At 43.7% G+C, this 15,218-nt stretch overlaps 1 protein-coding gene across 3 annotated transcripts in view; it reads right to left on the bottom strand.

Annotated features, from left to right (window-relative positions):
* Positions 1 to 15,218, bottom strand: part of ATM (ATM serine/threonine kinase) — a 125,533-nt gene that overhangs the window by 31,186 nt on the left and 79,129 nt on the right. For 2 of the 3 annotated variants that reach the window (XM_039229142.1, XM_039229144.1), the window contains exons 38-44: positions 13,718 to 13,895; positions 10,252 to 10,468; positions 7,818 to 7,973; positions 4,309 to 4,396; positions 1,832 to 1,920; positions 1,643 to 1,745; positions 800 to 948 (exon numbers count right to left, since the gene is read on the bottom strand). In XM_039229142.1, the coding sequence (XP_039085073.1) occupies positions 800 to 948; positions 1,643 to 1,745; positions 1,832 to 1,920; positions 4,309 to 4,396; positions 7,818 to 7,973; positions 10,252 to 10,468; positions 13,718 to 13,895 (980 nt within the window). The remainder of the gene's footprint in view (positions 1 to 799; positions 949 to 1,642; positions 1,746 to 1,831; positions 1,921 to 4,308; positions 4,397 to 7,817; positions 7,974 to 10,251; positions 10,469 to 13,717; positions 13,896 to 15,218) is intronic. The other variant, XM_039229143.1, reaches the window with a different exon arrangement.

Here is a 15,218-nt window from a genome sequence, read left to right as displayed (position 1 = left end):
CCAGTGCTCACTCCCCCAATTCCCCTCCTTCGCACCCAACACCCGGCATCCGAGCTCCCGTCATGCCACTGGAGTTGTGACGTTTCCAGTTCCTCTCATGGTTTGCCTCTCTCCCTTTCCCCCACCATTTCCCCCCTTCTTCTCCCCCTTGTTCCTCCATCAAGTTCCTCCTAATCCTCCTATACGTGCAAACATATGGTATTTGTCCTTCTCTGCCTGACTTATTTCGCTCAGCATAACATGCTCAAGGTCCATCCGTGAGAGCTACACTTTTCTTTGGGCTCATAAACAGTCAACGAAAAGATTCTCAGGAGAAAATACATTTTAGATTTCCATTTTCAAGTATGTCCTGGGGGCGGGAGTGGGACCGCCCTGATGGAGAAGAGGGTGCAACTCAAGCCAGGTATGAGAACTGCTTCCGGCTGTCATGTTTAAGCCACTCAGGCACCTCTACAGCCTGCAGCATGTACACACACGAGAAACACCATAACTACAGTCACAGAGTAAGATTAAAAACAGTTTGTTGCGGGGCGCCTGGGTGGCTCAGTCAGTTAAGCACCTGACACCTGATTCTGACTCAGGTCAGGATCTCACGGTTCCTGAGTTCGAGCCCTGCGTCGGGCTCTCTACTGTCGGCATGAAGCCTGCTTAGGATTCTCTCTCCCCTTCTCCTCTCTCCGCCCCTCCCCTGCTTGTGCACACACTCTCTCTCCCTTTTCCTCCCTCAAAATAAATAAACTTAAAAAAATAAATAAAAACAGCTCACTGTTTACAAGCAGAGAAAACATTGGGTTCTTACTTGGTGGAAGCACAGCGGTCCCACTGCATGTTCCTCCACGCAGCCTGGAAGCACAGCTCCTGCAGCCCAGCACACCACTCTTTATTTTCCACATCTAGTCCTTTCAGGTAGACGGAAAGGATATGGCAGAGTCCCAAATTCTGCAAGGCCTAAGCAGCAGTTTAAAAAAATTAAATAAGCAAGTAATCAAAGACAACAAAACTAGAGAAAAATGAGCAACCAAGCATGAAAAGTAGGGGCGCCTGGGTGGCTTAGTCGGCTCAGCAACCGACTTCAGCTCAGGTCATGATCTCATGGTTTGTGAGTTTGAGCCCCACATTGGACTCTCCACCCTCTGGAGCCTGCTTCAGATCCTCTGTCTCCCTCTCTCTCTGCCCCCTCCCCTGCTCTCTCTCTCAAAAAAAAAACCATAAACATTAAAAAAACCAAAAACCAAAACACAAAAAGTAACTCTCACAGCACCATCACTGAAACCCCCACACTGTTTCGCACGCTCCCCTGAAACACACAAAAAGACACGGGAGCCTGGCTGAGGGGCACTAGCCAGCAGCACAGGTGACAGCTCCCGGGACCGTGTGTCACACAGACTACGAGTCAGAGTCCACGTGAGGCTTTCTGCAGAAGTCCGTAACCTGCGACCTGCCACACTGTGCACTGCTGACACACGTCTCCTGCCGCAGGCTGACGAGACTGTGGTCAACAACCCACACTATCTTTCAGGTCAGGGGCCCTTGGGGTTCTGCCCCCCACGCCCCGGTCCAGAGCTTACGTGGCCGGCTAAAGACGTCCCTGATGTAGAATCCCCTCCGCGTGCCCAGGGCTTCACCAGAGCAGGGGACTCACCTGGATGATTCCTGCCTGGCGGGTGGGCGAGGAGATTGCCGTCTCCAGGTCATATGTCATCAGGGCTTTCCCCCACATGGCTTCATGCTCGTACGTTCGTAGCCTGTAACGACAGTTTGAGTTCTGCCCGCGCGTGGCTCCTTCCCAGACAGAACTACCACCCCCGCTGCCCAGAAGCTCGCGCTTTACCTGGTAAGGGGCTGGAGCATTTTCCCTCCGCCGCAGCCGTACAGGCTGTCCGGCTCTCCTATACTTCTGTAGATCTCTAAGAGCAGGTCCTAACAACATGGCAGCAAGAAAGATCGGGAGGGATAAATATCACTTTACGAAGTCAGCAGATTGGAAATTATACCATTACCAACATGTCTCCCAACTCTACGTGCTATAGTCCTAAGAGTGAAAACCAGTGATACGGAAACGTGTTCCGAAGACGTGAATCAGCAACACGACACACTGATCCCAGACAAGTGGATCCCTGACTCCCTGAAAAGAACTGCTCACAGATTCATGAATGAAGTAAGAAATCAATCCCAATTCACCAGGCTGTTAACACATGCGAAAGTAATCACTAAAAACTGCACACAGGAAAACAGCATCTGCAAAGTCTGACTCTTGAAAACTATAGTAAAAATAAAGGTCATGAATTTTCTTTGAAAGAAAACCCAAAACTGCAATATGTTACGATTGGTAAAACTCGGTATGGATAAAGCAGAGGCTTGCTGGCTCAAATCTTTGTTGTAAAACGTACACAGAATGGATTCTGTTTGAAACCATCTTAGTAAAATAAAAATGAAACCAGGAAGACAAAAGAAGAATGAAAAAGTTAGAAACCGCTGCACAGAAAACTGATCAAGCAATTTTACTCCCTTAATGGTGCTTGCTCTGGCAAACATTTACTAAATAGAAATTCACGGGTACTGGCATAATTCTGTAATTCTAATTCTTTTTTTTAATGCTTGTTTATTTTTGATGGGGGAGGAGAGGAGAGTGATGGAGTACTAGCGGGGAAGGGGCAGAGAGAGAGGGGGAGACACAGAATCCGCAGCAGGCTCCAGGCTCTCAACTGGCAGCATAGGGCCTCTGATGCGGGGCTTGAACCCATGAACTGTGAGATCATGACCTGAGCCAAAGTCGGACGCTCAACCAACTGAGCTACCCAGGTGTCCCTGTAGTTTGAATTCTAATTAAAATGTTTCTATTCATGAACGTCAAATTGAGCCTTTGGTGCTGGAATGTTCAATACCCAGCCTAGTGCAGTCTCACACACAGAAAATACTGCAAAGACTCAGTACAAGAGGGAAAGACAATAAAAAAGCACAAACGGAATAGAGAAAGGAGAATGGGATCAACCAGCAGAGAACAGACTTCATGCCAGGAGTGGCTGATGGGGCTAAGTGTTAGCGAAACATCAGGGAAGATGCTGAAGGGAAGGCGATCCCCACACCAGTAGTATGAAGTTCACAGGGCCCAGGAGCAAGTGCTGCTTCTGGGAGGAGGCAGCAAACACGGACGGTCTTTCACAAGTCCAGCTGTTAAGGAAAGGGAGGCCAGAAAGGGCGACAGAAGAGAACACAACAGAAGAGGGAAACGACTTTATTTTTGTTTAAGTAGGTTCCACGCCCAAAGTGGGGCTTGAACCCACGACCCAGAGAACAGCCAGCCAGGCGCCCCTGAAGGGGAATGACGCGAACAGGAGAAGTGTGACATGTGTGGACACCTCCAAAGGGCGCACAGCACAGCAAAGGGCAACTGTCCTAAGGAAGAGGTCATGAACAACGAAGCACAGGAAGGACTGTGCTGACCAGAAGGAGAAAGTGTTTCTCCACCTGTTAACAAGAGGAAAGGCCACAGTGGAGCAGAGGCATGCGGTTTCCATGTTCGCTGGGGAGACGTGCTGGGACTTCCTCTCCGTCTCCTGTTTTCTTCGAGAAGCAGGAGGCAAGCTCCAGCCAAAGGGAAGAAAAAGTGAAGAGGTAGAAACGGTTATTTCAGAGGATTGAGCTAACCAAAAAATTCAGTGAGAATGGCCAACTCAGGAGTAGACAGAAGAGAACTACAGAAGGGACACCGGGGGGCTCAGTCAGTTAAGTGTCTGACTCTTGGTTTCGGCTCAGGTCATGGTCTCACGGTTCATGGGATCAAGCCCCACGTTGGGCTCTGCGCTGACAGTGTGGAGCCTCCTTGGGATTCTCTCTTTCTCTCTCTCTGCCTCTTCCCTGCTCTAAATACATAAACATTAAAAAAACCAAAATTTATAGAAGGAATCGGCTCTGCGATGTGATATACAATGAACAAGTAAACAAATGAATATATGATTACAAATGTTAAATGCTATCAAGAAGAAAAACAGGCTCCCAAGGCAGAAAATCTGTGGTATAAATGCACCGCATGAGGTAGGTGGTTTTACCTCCAAGTGTCAGATGATGAACTCATGTTGGAAAGAGGGAGTAATCTGCACAAGATTTCACAACAAGTGGCAGTCAGGATTAGAACTCCAGTCTGTCTACCCCGAGGCCTTACATTTATACCGTGAACTTACATAAAGGACACTCAGGCCAAACTGTAACATCACTTTGAAAATCAAATGACAGCCCTATCATCTCTATAGCAAAATAATAATACACAATAAATAGTTTCACAAATAATAAAGTCTCTGTAATATTTACCTGTAAACTTATTCCAGTTTCTTCTTTACTTTTTTCACTCAAACTAGAAATCGTTGTATTTTGGCTTGCTTCTTCAAACATAACGCTTCTGTTGGTCACAAGAGCACATCTTTTAATGAGAATATACTCTTATGAAGCTTATTAACACATATACAATAGCCCTGGATGGGAAAAAACTGACCAAGCTCACAGATAAAACATAATGAACCATTTATACTTTAAAATGTAATATGATCTACACCTAGAATGGAAAAAATTGTGAATATTAATTCTTCTAATGACAATCAAATTTTAATGATAATCTTATAGACGGGAAGGCCTTATGCCAAAATATGCTTATTTATAGAGCCATGCCTATTTAAAAATAAATGCTCTCCAATTTCTAAATGTTCTGTCAGGGGTTTTACTGGAAGTTCAGCCTCATTAATAATCACGGGCACACAAATTAGGACCACATGAAGACACCACCTAATACATGATAAGTCAGCAAAAATTAAAAAGCCTAATAATAATGTGTTCAGAAAGAGGTGCATCAGTGGGATTCACCCACACTCAAGGTCATAAAACCACACCCAACATAAAACCACTAAGTGGCAGGATGGAAGCACAGATCTGCGTACTCCGAGGCCATGGCTTTCAGCCACACGTGTACACAGGGATACTCAGCCTGTCAGTAATTTCAACGCAGAGGTCACGTCAGCTATAACTCTTGGTGACAATAATAACGCCATGTTAAAATCAATAGTAACCTAAGTGAGAGAGCCTCTATTATTACTTATCAACTGATTCCTGTTGGCTCCCTCCTTCAAATATAAGGCTTTCTACGGATCCACTCCCTCAACTCCTTTTTTTTTTTAAATGTTTTATTTATTTCTAGGAGAGAGAGAGAGACAGAGTGAGCAGGGGAGGGTCAGAGAGAGAGGGAGTCACAGACTGAAACAGGCTCCAGGCTCCGAGCTGGCAGTCAGCACAGAGCCCGACACGGGGCTCGAACCCACGAACCGCGAGATCATGACCTAAGCGAAAGTCGGACGTTTAACCGACTAAGCCACCCAGGCGCCCCTCAACTCCATTTCTGACAAGTATGCAAACGGGTGTGACCACTTTCAGAAACAATCTGGCTCTATCTTTAGAAGGCTGAGCTTCTTACATCCCTTAAAAACCAGGAATTTTCCCCTTCGACACAGATCCTGAGCTGGAAGGAGCGAACGAATCACGGGACACCCTCCCGCTGGGACACGGAGTGGCAGTGACAAAGTACTGACCACAGCAACACACGGCATCGATAAATTTTATAAAAATATCGAACGAGAAAACCAGCTGTAGAAAAGTACACATTTAATTTGTCAGGAAGCTCAAAAATGAGGAAAACTAAACTACATTTATGCATTCACACTCCTAGGATAAAAACGGCATCCGAAAGAATGAACACAGAACACGAGCTGACATTCACCTCCCAGAGGGAACACGTAGGGATGGGACAGAGGAGACGGCTGCCTGAGAGAATGGTAGCGACAACACGCAACCTTTATATGCAGCTATTACATCTATTCTTCTCACTGGCAGGGCATGCAGAAAACAGTCTTCAGAGAAGAAATTTGGAAAGCAGGGGAGGCAGTACTAGAGGTTGTGACTCTGCCCGTCTACGGCTGTAATTCATCCAGGAAACCAGAGCCACCAGGACCTGGCAGTCGCTGCCTCATGTACCAGGGACACCAACGTAACTGAGGTCGTGGATGAACCCCTCTGGTCTAAATCTGTTTGAGGGAGTTTTGCACTTCTTTCTGAAAAATTATGGACACTAACTTGGAAATCTCATATATTCTCAGGAGCAAGTTAACAAATTAAACTTTAGGGTACTTAACTGAGTCACTGAAGAAAACCGGCTTTCCCTACCCTCCATCAAGCTCATCTCTCTGTCTGCCCTTCCTTTCCCATCAGGTACTTGGGGAAAAAAATTAAAACCAGACTCTTAAGGCAAACTGCAAGACTTATTTTTTCCTCAAGTTAACCAAGTCAAAATTCAGGGCCTCTTGTTAGTAAAACAAGTCTGCAAAAGTTTGCCAAATTCTATAAAGTCACCTATCTACACATTAAGGTGATTTTATTTATACTCATAGATGGGTGCTTGGATGGCTCAGCTGGTTAAACGTCCAACTTTGGCCCAGGTTACGATCTCACAGTTCATAAGTTCAAGCCCAGTGTTGGGCTCTGTGCTGACAGCTCGGAGCCTGGAGCCTGCTTCAGATTCTGTGTCTCCCTCTCTCTCTCAGCACCTCCTCCACTCATGCTCTCTCTCTCTCTCTCCCTCTCAAAAATAAACATTATACTCAGAGACGAGTGTATTCACTCCTGATTAGTAAGAAATACTATACAATGAAACCAAGATACTGAAACACATTTAAATCATAATTACTACTGCCCAGTATGCAGATACTAACTCAAATGTTAAGTCTCTGAGAATAAGCAACAATCAATTTCTTACTCGTGACATACTTAATGAACAGAACTGTCGTCATACAGTCTATAGTGATAATGAACAAATCAATTACATTATTATACATAGTATCTACATGTTATAGATTTCTGTTTTTAGTTGAAAAGTAGAAATTAAATACCAAATCAGAAAGTTAAGAAATCAGTTCAAGTAACTCATTTATTTACGTTTGGACTAGGACCTGAATTCTGACTCCTAGTTTTCCACAGTCTAAAAACTACACTGTCTCTAGCTTAAGGACAATCCAAAGTAGAAACTAAGTAGCAAAGGACAATTTAAAGTAGAAATTGTAAGTAGCAAGCATGAGAAATTTAGCAATATATTATATCTTTGTCATTGCAATTCTGTAAAATGAGTGATTCTATGGTAGAGAAAATGAGGCTAAGAAGAAAAATAAACACTAAGCTACTTGAAATGAGTAACATCTGAGGAGTGCAGCTGAGATGCTAACAGTGTGCATTCTCTATTCTTTAACCTCCTTGCTTTCTTGTTTTTTACTAAGATCTAGGACAACACCTATTCAACTCCTAAGAGAGTTCTAACTCAGAGGATAAGTCAATTAAATTAGTACAAATACAGGTAGATAGCAAAGTAATGAAAGAGATTTAGTCACAGGAAGAAATCAGTTACACTACGTTATAATAAACGAGGAAAATGGATCTTCATCAAGCTGGGGGATTAATGGTTACAGTAATTTCACTGAAATCAGGGAATTGGAAAACTTTTTACTGATCACTCTATTAAATTCCCAATGCTACCTACTATAGGGAATGAAGAGACGAATTAGGAGTTTGCTACCTAGAATTTCTATAATTCTCAAGGAATAAGCACCTCTATTTTCAGAGCATAATTACTTAAATCTTTTAAAATATTATCATTTCACTTAAATAGATAGAAATGTCTATCTAAAATGTCTTTTAAATGGGGGAATGGGAGCAAAAATAAAAATACATGCCTTTACTGAAATGATGTCAACACTGATTTCAAAAACTAAACGTCTAACTTCCATTACCTTTTCTCCTGGTCATCCATGCTTTTCTTATCTGCGTAAATTTCTGCGTAGAGCAATGCTGTAAAGTGTGCAGCACAAGACTGAGCCACCTTCGCAACCTCCAGATAATTCAACTCCAGCCAGAAAGCATCATCAAAAACGGTTCCTAAGGAAGGCCTAAAGAAAAATTCAACACGAAGTCATGTCCATTTGTTTAACTTCAATATCAAAAGAAAAGTATGCTGATAGACAGCACAATAGTAGCAAGTGTTATAAAGAAAAGTACATTCAAATAACCAAAACCTGCATGTCCCCAACACACAGCTGTAAACAGGCTAATACACCACGGCTGAAGAGCCCTACCTGACCCTTCTTGGATCACAAACCCCATACAGAATCTGATAAAAGCTATAGATCATCAGCTCATACAAATTTGGGGTTCACACTCACCCTCCACTGAGGGTCCATTGAGGTCTATGGATTCTAGGCTAAGGGTAGGCTGCACAGAATATCCAATAACACCTACAGAAATCCTTTTTAAAAAGTGACCAATTTGAGGTGCTTGGGTGGTTCAGCCGGGTAAGCTTCCGACTTCGGCTCAGGTCATGATCTCATGGTCCGTGGGTTCGAGCCCTGCGTCGGGCTCTGTGCTGACAGCCAGCTCAGAGCCTGGAGCCTGTTTCAGATTCTGTGTCTCCCTCTATCTCTGACCCTCCCCTGCTCACACTGCCTCTCTCTCTCTCTCAGAAATAAATAAAACATTAAAAAAAAGTAACCAATTTAATGAAAATACTGTTTCTTCAAGACACAAGTACATGTTTTTCCTATTGTAGTCTATTTTCTCTCTCTCTTTTTTTTTTTGCCTAAGTTACTTAAAAAAAAAACCTTCTGGGGTAACAGTGGGTCACAATCGGAAGGGATCATCTATCTCTTTAAAAAATTTTTTTAAGGGTTTTATTTATTTTTGAGAGAAAGATAGAGACAGCAGGGGCAGGGGAGGGTCAGAGAGAGAGGGAGACACAGAATCCAAAGACAGGCTCCAGGCTCTGAGCTGTCAGCACAGAATCTGTCACAGGGCTCGAGCCCACAAACCATGAGATCATGACCTGAACGGAAGTCGGACACTTAACCGACTGAACCACCCAGCCGCCCCTCTTTTAAAACCAGCACTATAAATGAAATGCGACAAGGTGAGTAAAAGCACTGGTTTTAGACCAGCATACAGCCTGGTTCAAGTTCAGTTGGACCCTTCCCTACAAGATATATCACCTTCAGCAACTTTGATTTTGGAGGCTTAATTTTCTCATTTGTAAAACCTGGGAATGATATCCATCTTCCACAGAAGTTGCAATGATTAAATAACATGTATCAGGCTGATGAATACAGTGCCTATCACAGAGCTGACACTTAACTGTAGCTACTGAAGGGTGCCTGGGTGACTCGATTGGTTGAGCGTCTGACTCTTGATTTCAGCTCAGGTCATGATCCCAGAGTTGTGGGATCAAGCCCCAAGTCAGGCTCCACACTCAGTGCACAGCCTGCTTGGGATTTTCTCTCTCCCGCTCTATCCCCCTCAACCCTACCTCACTTGCATGTGCTCTCTCTAAAATAAAAAACAAAAAAAACCACTAAAAAACAAAAAAACCTACAGCTGAGGAACTTAAGTTCAGAGATCACAAAGCACCAGAACCGGACATAAACTGAGGTCCTTACATCCTTGGTTCATATTCTCTTAAGGAATCTCTGGTAAGGCCTATTCAGAATGAAAACTGAATGTGAACAATATTTATCTTCTCCAGGGACTGGCAATGTCAATACCATTCTACCTGGATGACGAATTTGCACTGAATGATTCAGAAGTGAAACAAGCACCAAGAAACAAAATGCTTCTAGTTACAGCTACAGCTGTAAAGGCATTAAGGGATTCTTCATTCCTCCCCTACGTCTCCTTCCCACCCCGCATCAATCACTGCTGCCACCATCAGACACACTCGTAGACACCCCCTCCTGCTGCCCAGGCTGCGGGCCTGCTACATTATTTCTTCTGAAGTCTCAATGCTGGCACAGCAGAGATCAGACCACTCACTCTAGCAGTTCCTGCACTCAGTGGTGAAAACCTCGTGAGGGGTAGCAGGAACAAGACCCTACCCTGTACACCCCGTTCTCACAATCCAGAAAAACAAATACTCCCGTAGCACAGCCTTACTACACAGAACCACACATTTTGAGGACCACGATTCATACAAAGAAACTTTTATCTTAGGAAGTTCCTGGCATTGGCTTAACCAAAGTGCCACCACCTGCATACGGATGATTTCAAGAGGATATAAGCATCACACAAATTAAATATAGCACCTTGCGAGCAGCGTCACCTCAGATAATGTGGAAATGCAGCCACAGTAACAAGCTCCCCTTCCAAGTCCCCGAACTCCAGAGGCGACATGCGCTCCGTTACCTCCTCTGTCTCCGCATGTAGTCCACGACGGCCAGCATGGTCCTCTGAGATCTTTTGTCCACACAGCCCCGGAAAGAGTGCTCTGAGTCTGACAGAGAAAGACAGCTCTCCTCAGTCCCGGGCAGACTTGCTGAAGCGCGTCCTTCCTTCTGTGCGTGTGTCTGTCTCCCTCCACATCTAAGCTTCTGGTGGGCAGTAACCTGGCACAAGACTGGTTCTAAGTATGAATTGACCAGAACTTAATGGCGTTTCTTACTCTTTTGCAAGAAACTACTATGCTTCTTACTAAGACTGAGAATTTAATTACAATTTGTATTTTATTTCTGAAGGGGGCTAATTCACCAACTCAGTAAGTACTTACTGAGGATCTTTTATGTACTGGGCGCTCGGGATACAACTCCGAATAAGACAGAGTGTTTCTGTGAGCACGAAGTGACTGGCCCGCCCAAGAGCCTCCCGTGGGTGAGAGGAGGGCCTGACGGGTCGGCACACAGGATGGAACCTCATCTGAAGAAGGAAAGGCACACAGGAAAAGCGGTATCCGACCGGAGAGGAGCAGACAGCGTCCAGGCAAGAGTCACACCAGCTGTGGTGGCTACGACCAGAGCTCACTGCAAGAATTTCAGTTGTGTGGCAGGGAGGACGCTGGGGGCAGAGACCCGCAGAGGGGCTCACGGGACTTAGACCCGGCAGGACCCGGCAGCCGGGTGAACCTGAGACAGGCCTCCAGCTTGAGCAAGTGGGTTCACTGACCAGGTACACGGTCAGAGAGGCCGTGGGGAGGGGACGGGAGGAAGATAGCAAGTTTGCTCAGGAGAAGTGAGTCCAAGGTGCACAGGACACCATCAAGTGAGGGCAGGGAGACTTACAGACAGACAGCAGATCTGATGCAAATATGTATTTACTTTCCATGTAAACAACAGAACTTTACATGTGAAATTTAAATTTTCATTTATGGTCACAGATATTGACGCTTTACACAAAGATGAAATAAAATGGGCAGATTTCTACTGATGAATGGTAATCGCACAGTTATGTATATATACAGGATAAACATGAAAACAATGTTCATGAGAATGAACTGCCAGGTCACCACAGGCAATGACTACTTTACAGTGGGTAATAAAATCGTTTTTAACGGGACTCTGGATTATTTTAATATTTAAAGCTTAAATGCTTTCCGGTAACTGAATCACACCATATTGCCCAAATTAAGGACAGGAGATAATAGGTTAGTTTGCAAAGACTCTATGAGAATTATTTCATGAATTTCATTCCAATAATCTGAAGAAAATTCATGTAACCGTATTTTGAATCATTCACATGACAAGTTATAATCTCCTTGGACCCCAAGGCGAGCTTCCTTGGGTCTAGGTTTATAATTAGATTATTTCACATGGTAGGTGTGTAAGTGCTGTCAATGCAGAACTACGTCACATCACAGCCGTGTCAAAAGTTTTATCAATATACAAATAACTGGGATAAGTCACAGCCTCTGCCAAAGTGACCGGAACCACCTCACAACTGGGAGAGCAAGTCAGCTGCAGTAAAACAGCATGTAAATCCATCCTTTCTTAGAACGGCACTGGTCTCAAGTACACCAAGGGAATTTGCACCTGGTTTTGTGCTTGTGCATAAAATACATTAATGATACATATTATGGACAATAAGTTAACATTATAGATTTGTGATATTTTTACTTTATTTAATGTTAAGTTTGAAAAACTGACCCACAACAAGCACTCAACTCTGCACATATACATTATAAACTCACAAACACAGTGTTCCTGAACCATGCAATATAGATGTATTACACACCCACACAGCACAGTGTTCCTGAACCACGCACACATAGATGTATTACACACCCACACAGCAGTGTTCCTGAACCACGCACACATAGATGTATTACACACCCACACAGCAGTGTTCCCACACATATAGATTACACACCCACACAGCACAGTGTCCCTGAACCACACACACATACAGATATATTACACACCCACACCACACAGTGTCCCTGAACCACAAACACATACAGATGTATTACACACCCACCGCAGTGTCCCTGAACCACACGCACATACAGATGTATTAGACACCCACACCGCACAGTGTCCCTGAACCACACGCACATACAGATGTATTACACACCCACACCGCACAGTGTCCCTGAACCACACGCACATACAGATGTATTACACACCCACACCGCACAGTGTCCCTGAACCACATGCACATACAGATGTACTACACACCCACATCACAGAGTTCCTGAACCACACAAAAATATAGATGTATTACACACCCACACCGCAGTGTCCCTGAACCACATGCACATATACAGATTATTACACACCCACACCGCACAGTGTCCCTGAACCACACGCACATAAAGATGTATTACACACCCACACCGCACAGTGTCCCTGAACCACACGCACATACAGATGTATTAGACACCCACACCGCACAGTGTCCCTGAACCACACGCACATACAGATGTATTACACACCCACACCGCACAGTGTCCCTGAACCACATGCACATACAGATGTACTACACACCCACATCACAGAGTTCCTGAACCACACAAAAATATAGATGTATTACACACCCACACCGCAGTGTCCCTGAACCACATGCACATATACAGATTATTACACACCCACACCGCACAGTGTCCCTGAACCACGCACACATATAGGTGTATTACACACCCACACAGCAGTGTCCCTGAACCACGCACACAGAGATGTATTACACACCCTCACAGCACAGTGTTCCTGTTCCCAGTGGGACTTCTCCTGCTATAAGCTCTCACCAAGGTAAATATTATCAAGCACAAAAAGAAAGGTTATGTGAGTAAATAAAGTATAATCTAATTTTTGTTTACAAAAACTCCAAGGATATGTACTGCATGTTAACTGTTGTTATCCTTGATCACAGAATTATGGGCAACTTAATTTTTTAATTTCTGCTAATTTCTATTTTCCACAATAAATATTTTGTAATAAAAGGGCTTTTTTAAAAAAAATGAGCTGGGGCCAGAGCTTTACCATGAACATTTCATCGTCTCTCCAACATGGGACCCGTAGCATATGCTTGCAGCTATTTGTCTGCTTCTCCCACTGCTAGAATGTAGGGTGTCTTCTCTGCGTGGCTGGTGTCCGTGCCAAGCCCCGTGCCTGACACACACGGAATGCTCACTTAGTTGCTCCACTATTAGGAGCCAAAATTCCCTGAGGGAGTACTCTGCAACATGGACTATCCTAGGTGCCTTATATGTATTATCTCATTGAAAACTGGCTACAACTTTCATCTCCATTCTACAGATGAGGAAATAGATATTTACATGCTATGGAATTAAACCAATAAAGCATCCTGAAGAGATTCAAACAAATCCACCTTTCTCTAGAACTGAGAAGCTAACAGTATAAAGGTTACAAATTTAACAGAATACCTGAATCCAAATTTGCAGGGGTCGTGGATCGACTCGTTTGTGAGGAGTGTCTGAAACAGTTAGTGAAAAATCCCTGAATGCGTGTAGACAGCAGATTTCTCCATGATTCATTTGTATCTTGGAGTAAAATATCATGAATCAAGTATGGGAGCACAGTCTGACAAAAGTCAGTTTTCACCTAGAATATACAAACACATCAAGCCAAGAGTCTGAGTGAAAATAACATACTTAAAATTTTCATTCCATTATTGGCTTAAAAAAATGATAGATGAATCTGTCATGAACTCAACGTACCTCTAAAACACAACCAAAACACATATATCAAGCAGCGCCTAAACAAATCAAACTAATCTAGAGTATCTGTGTCAAACATACGTGTTAATGACGTGACAATTGTTCATTTCCAACCTAGGCCACCTGAGTACAATGCAATAGGATGCTGCTTACAAGTGAAGTTATTAGGTCACTACTGCGAATAAAACTTCACTGCTGAAAAGTGTTACTAATAACAAGTAGCTTCTGGGGCGCCTGGGGGGCTCAGTCGGTTAAGCATCCAACTTTGGCTCAGGCCATGGTCTCACAGTTTGTGAGTTTCAGCCCTGCATCGAGCCCTGTGCTGACAGCTCAGAGAGCCTGGAGCCTGCTTCGGATTCTGTCTGTCTCTCTGAGCCCCACCCCAACCTCTCTCTCTGTTAAAAATACATCAACATTAAAAAAATTCTTTAAAAAAAAGCAGCTTTCTAATTTGTTATAAATGAAAATGGGGATCAAAGTTAAAGAAAAAAGCTGAAGAGCTGATTTTTGTGTATTTTCTACACTCAGTGAAAACCTACCATAGTCATGCTAAAATGTTTATTATTTTAATAAACTCCAATTTCTGGGTATATGATGTGGGTACTTAATTGTGATCTGCTCCAAAGTGTAGACAAGTACTTTAACACCTATGGTACAATGAAACAGCACACAACCTTATTTCTGTCAGGGTACACTCTTCCTTACTTATCACATACTACACACACAAAACAAATGATAGACTGCCAAACACACACTTTATTCATTCTTTTTAAACTAAAGACAAGTCAAATGGCAGCTTGAGAAGTAAAGAATTCAAGGTATTTGGAACTGGGGTGTTGTCTTTATATATATGTGGAACCTTTTATCTTGTGGCCCAAAGTCAGGACTTTATAAAAAAAAGCTCAGGTATGTTCACTAATGGGAAATGCGATGTGTGCAAGTTCAGAGTATCACCATGCTGACTCAGCACAAGTGCTATGCAGAAATGCAGAGGGCGTGAAAGTTTATTCACTGCCCACAGTTTTTCTGGAGAAGGAAGGACTTCTTTTTTTATGTTTATTTATTTTTGAGAGAGACAGAGTGTGAGCAGGGGAGGAGCAGAGAGAGGGAGATACAGAATCCAAAGCGGGCTCTAAGCTCTGAGCTGTCAGCACAGAGCTTGATGCGGGGCGTGAATTCATGAACCGTGAGATCATGACCTGAGCTG

This window comes from Hyaena hyaena, unplaced genomic scaffold (assembly GCF_003009895.1).
Source record: "Hyaena hyaena isolate Hyena2069 unplaced genomic scaffold, ASM300989v1 scaffold_36, whole genome shotgun sequence".
Lineage (NCBI taxonomy): Eukaryota > Metazoa > Chordata > Mammalia > Carnivora > Hyaenidae > Hyaena > Hyaena hyaena.
Note: the sequence above shows the minus strand (reverse complement) of the source record. Positions and strands in the feature narration are given on the sequence as shown.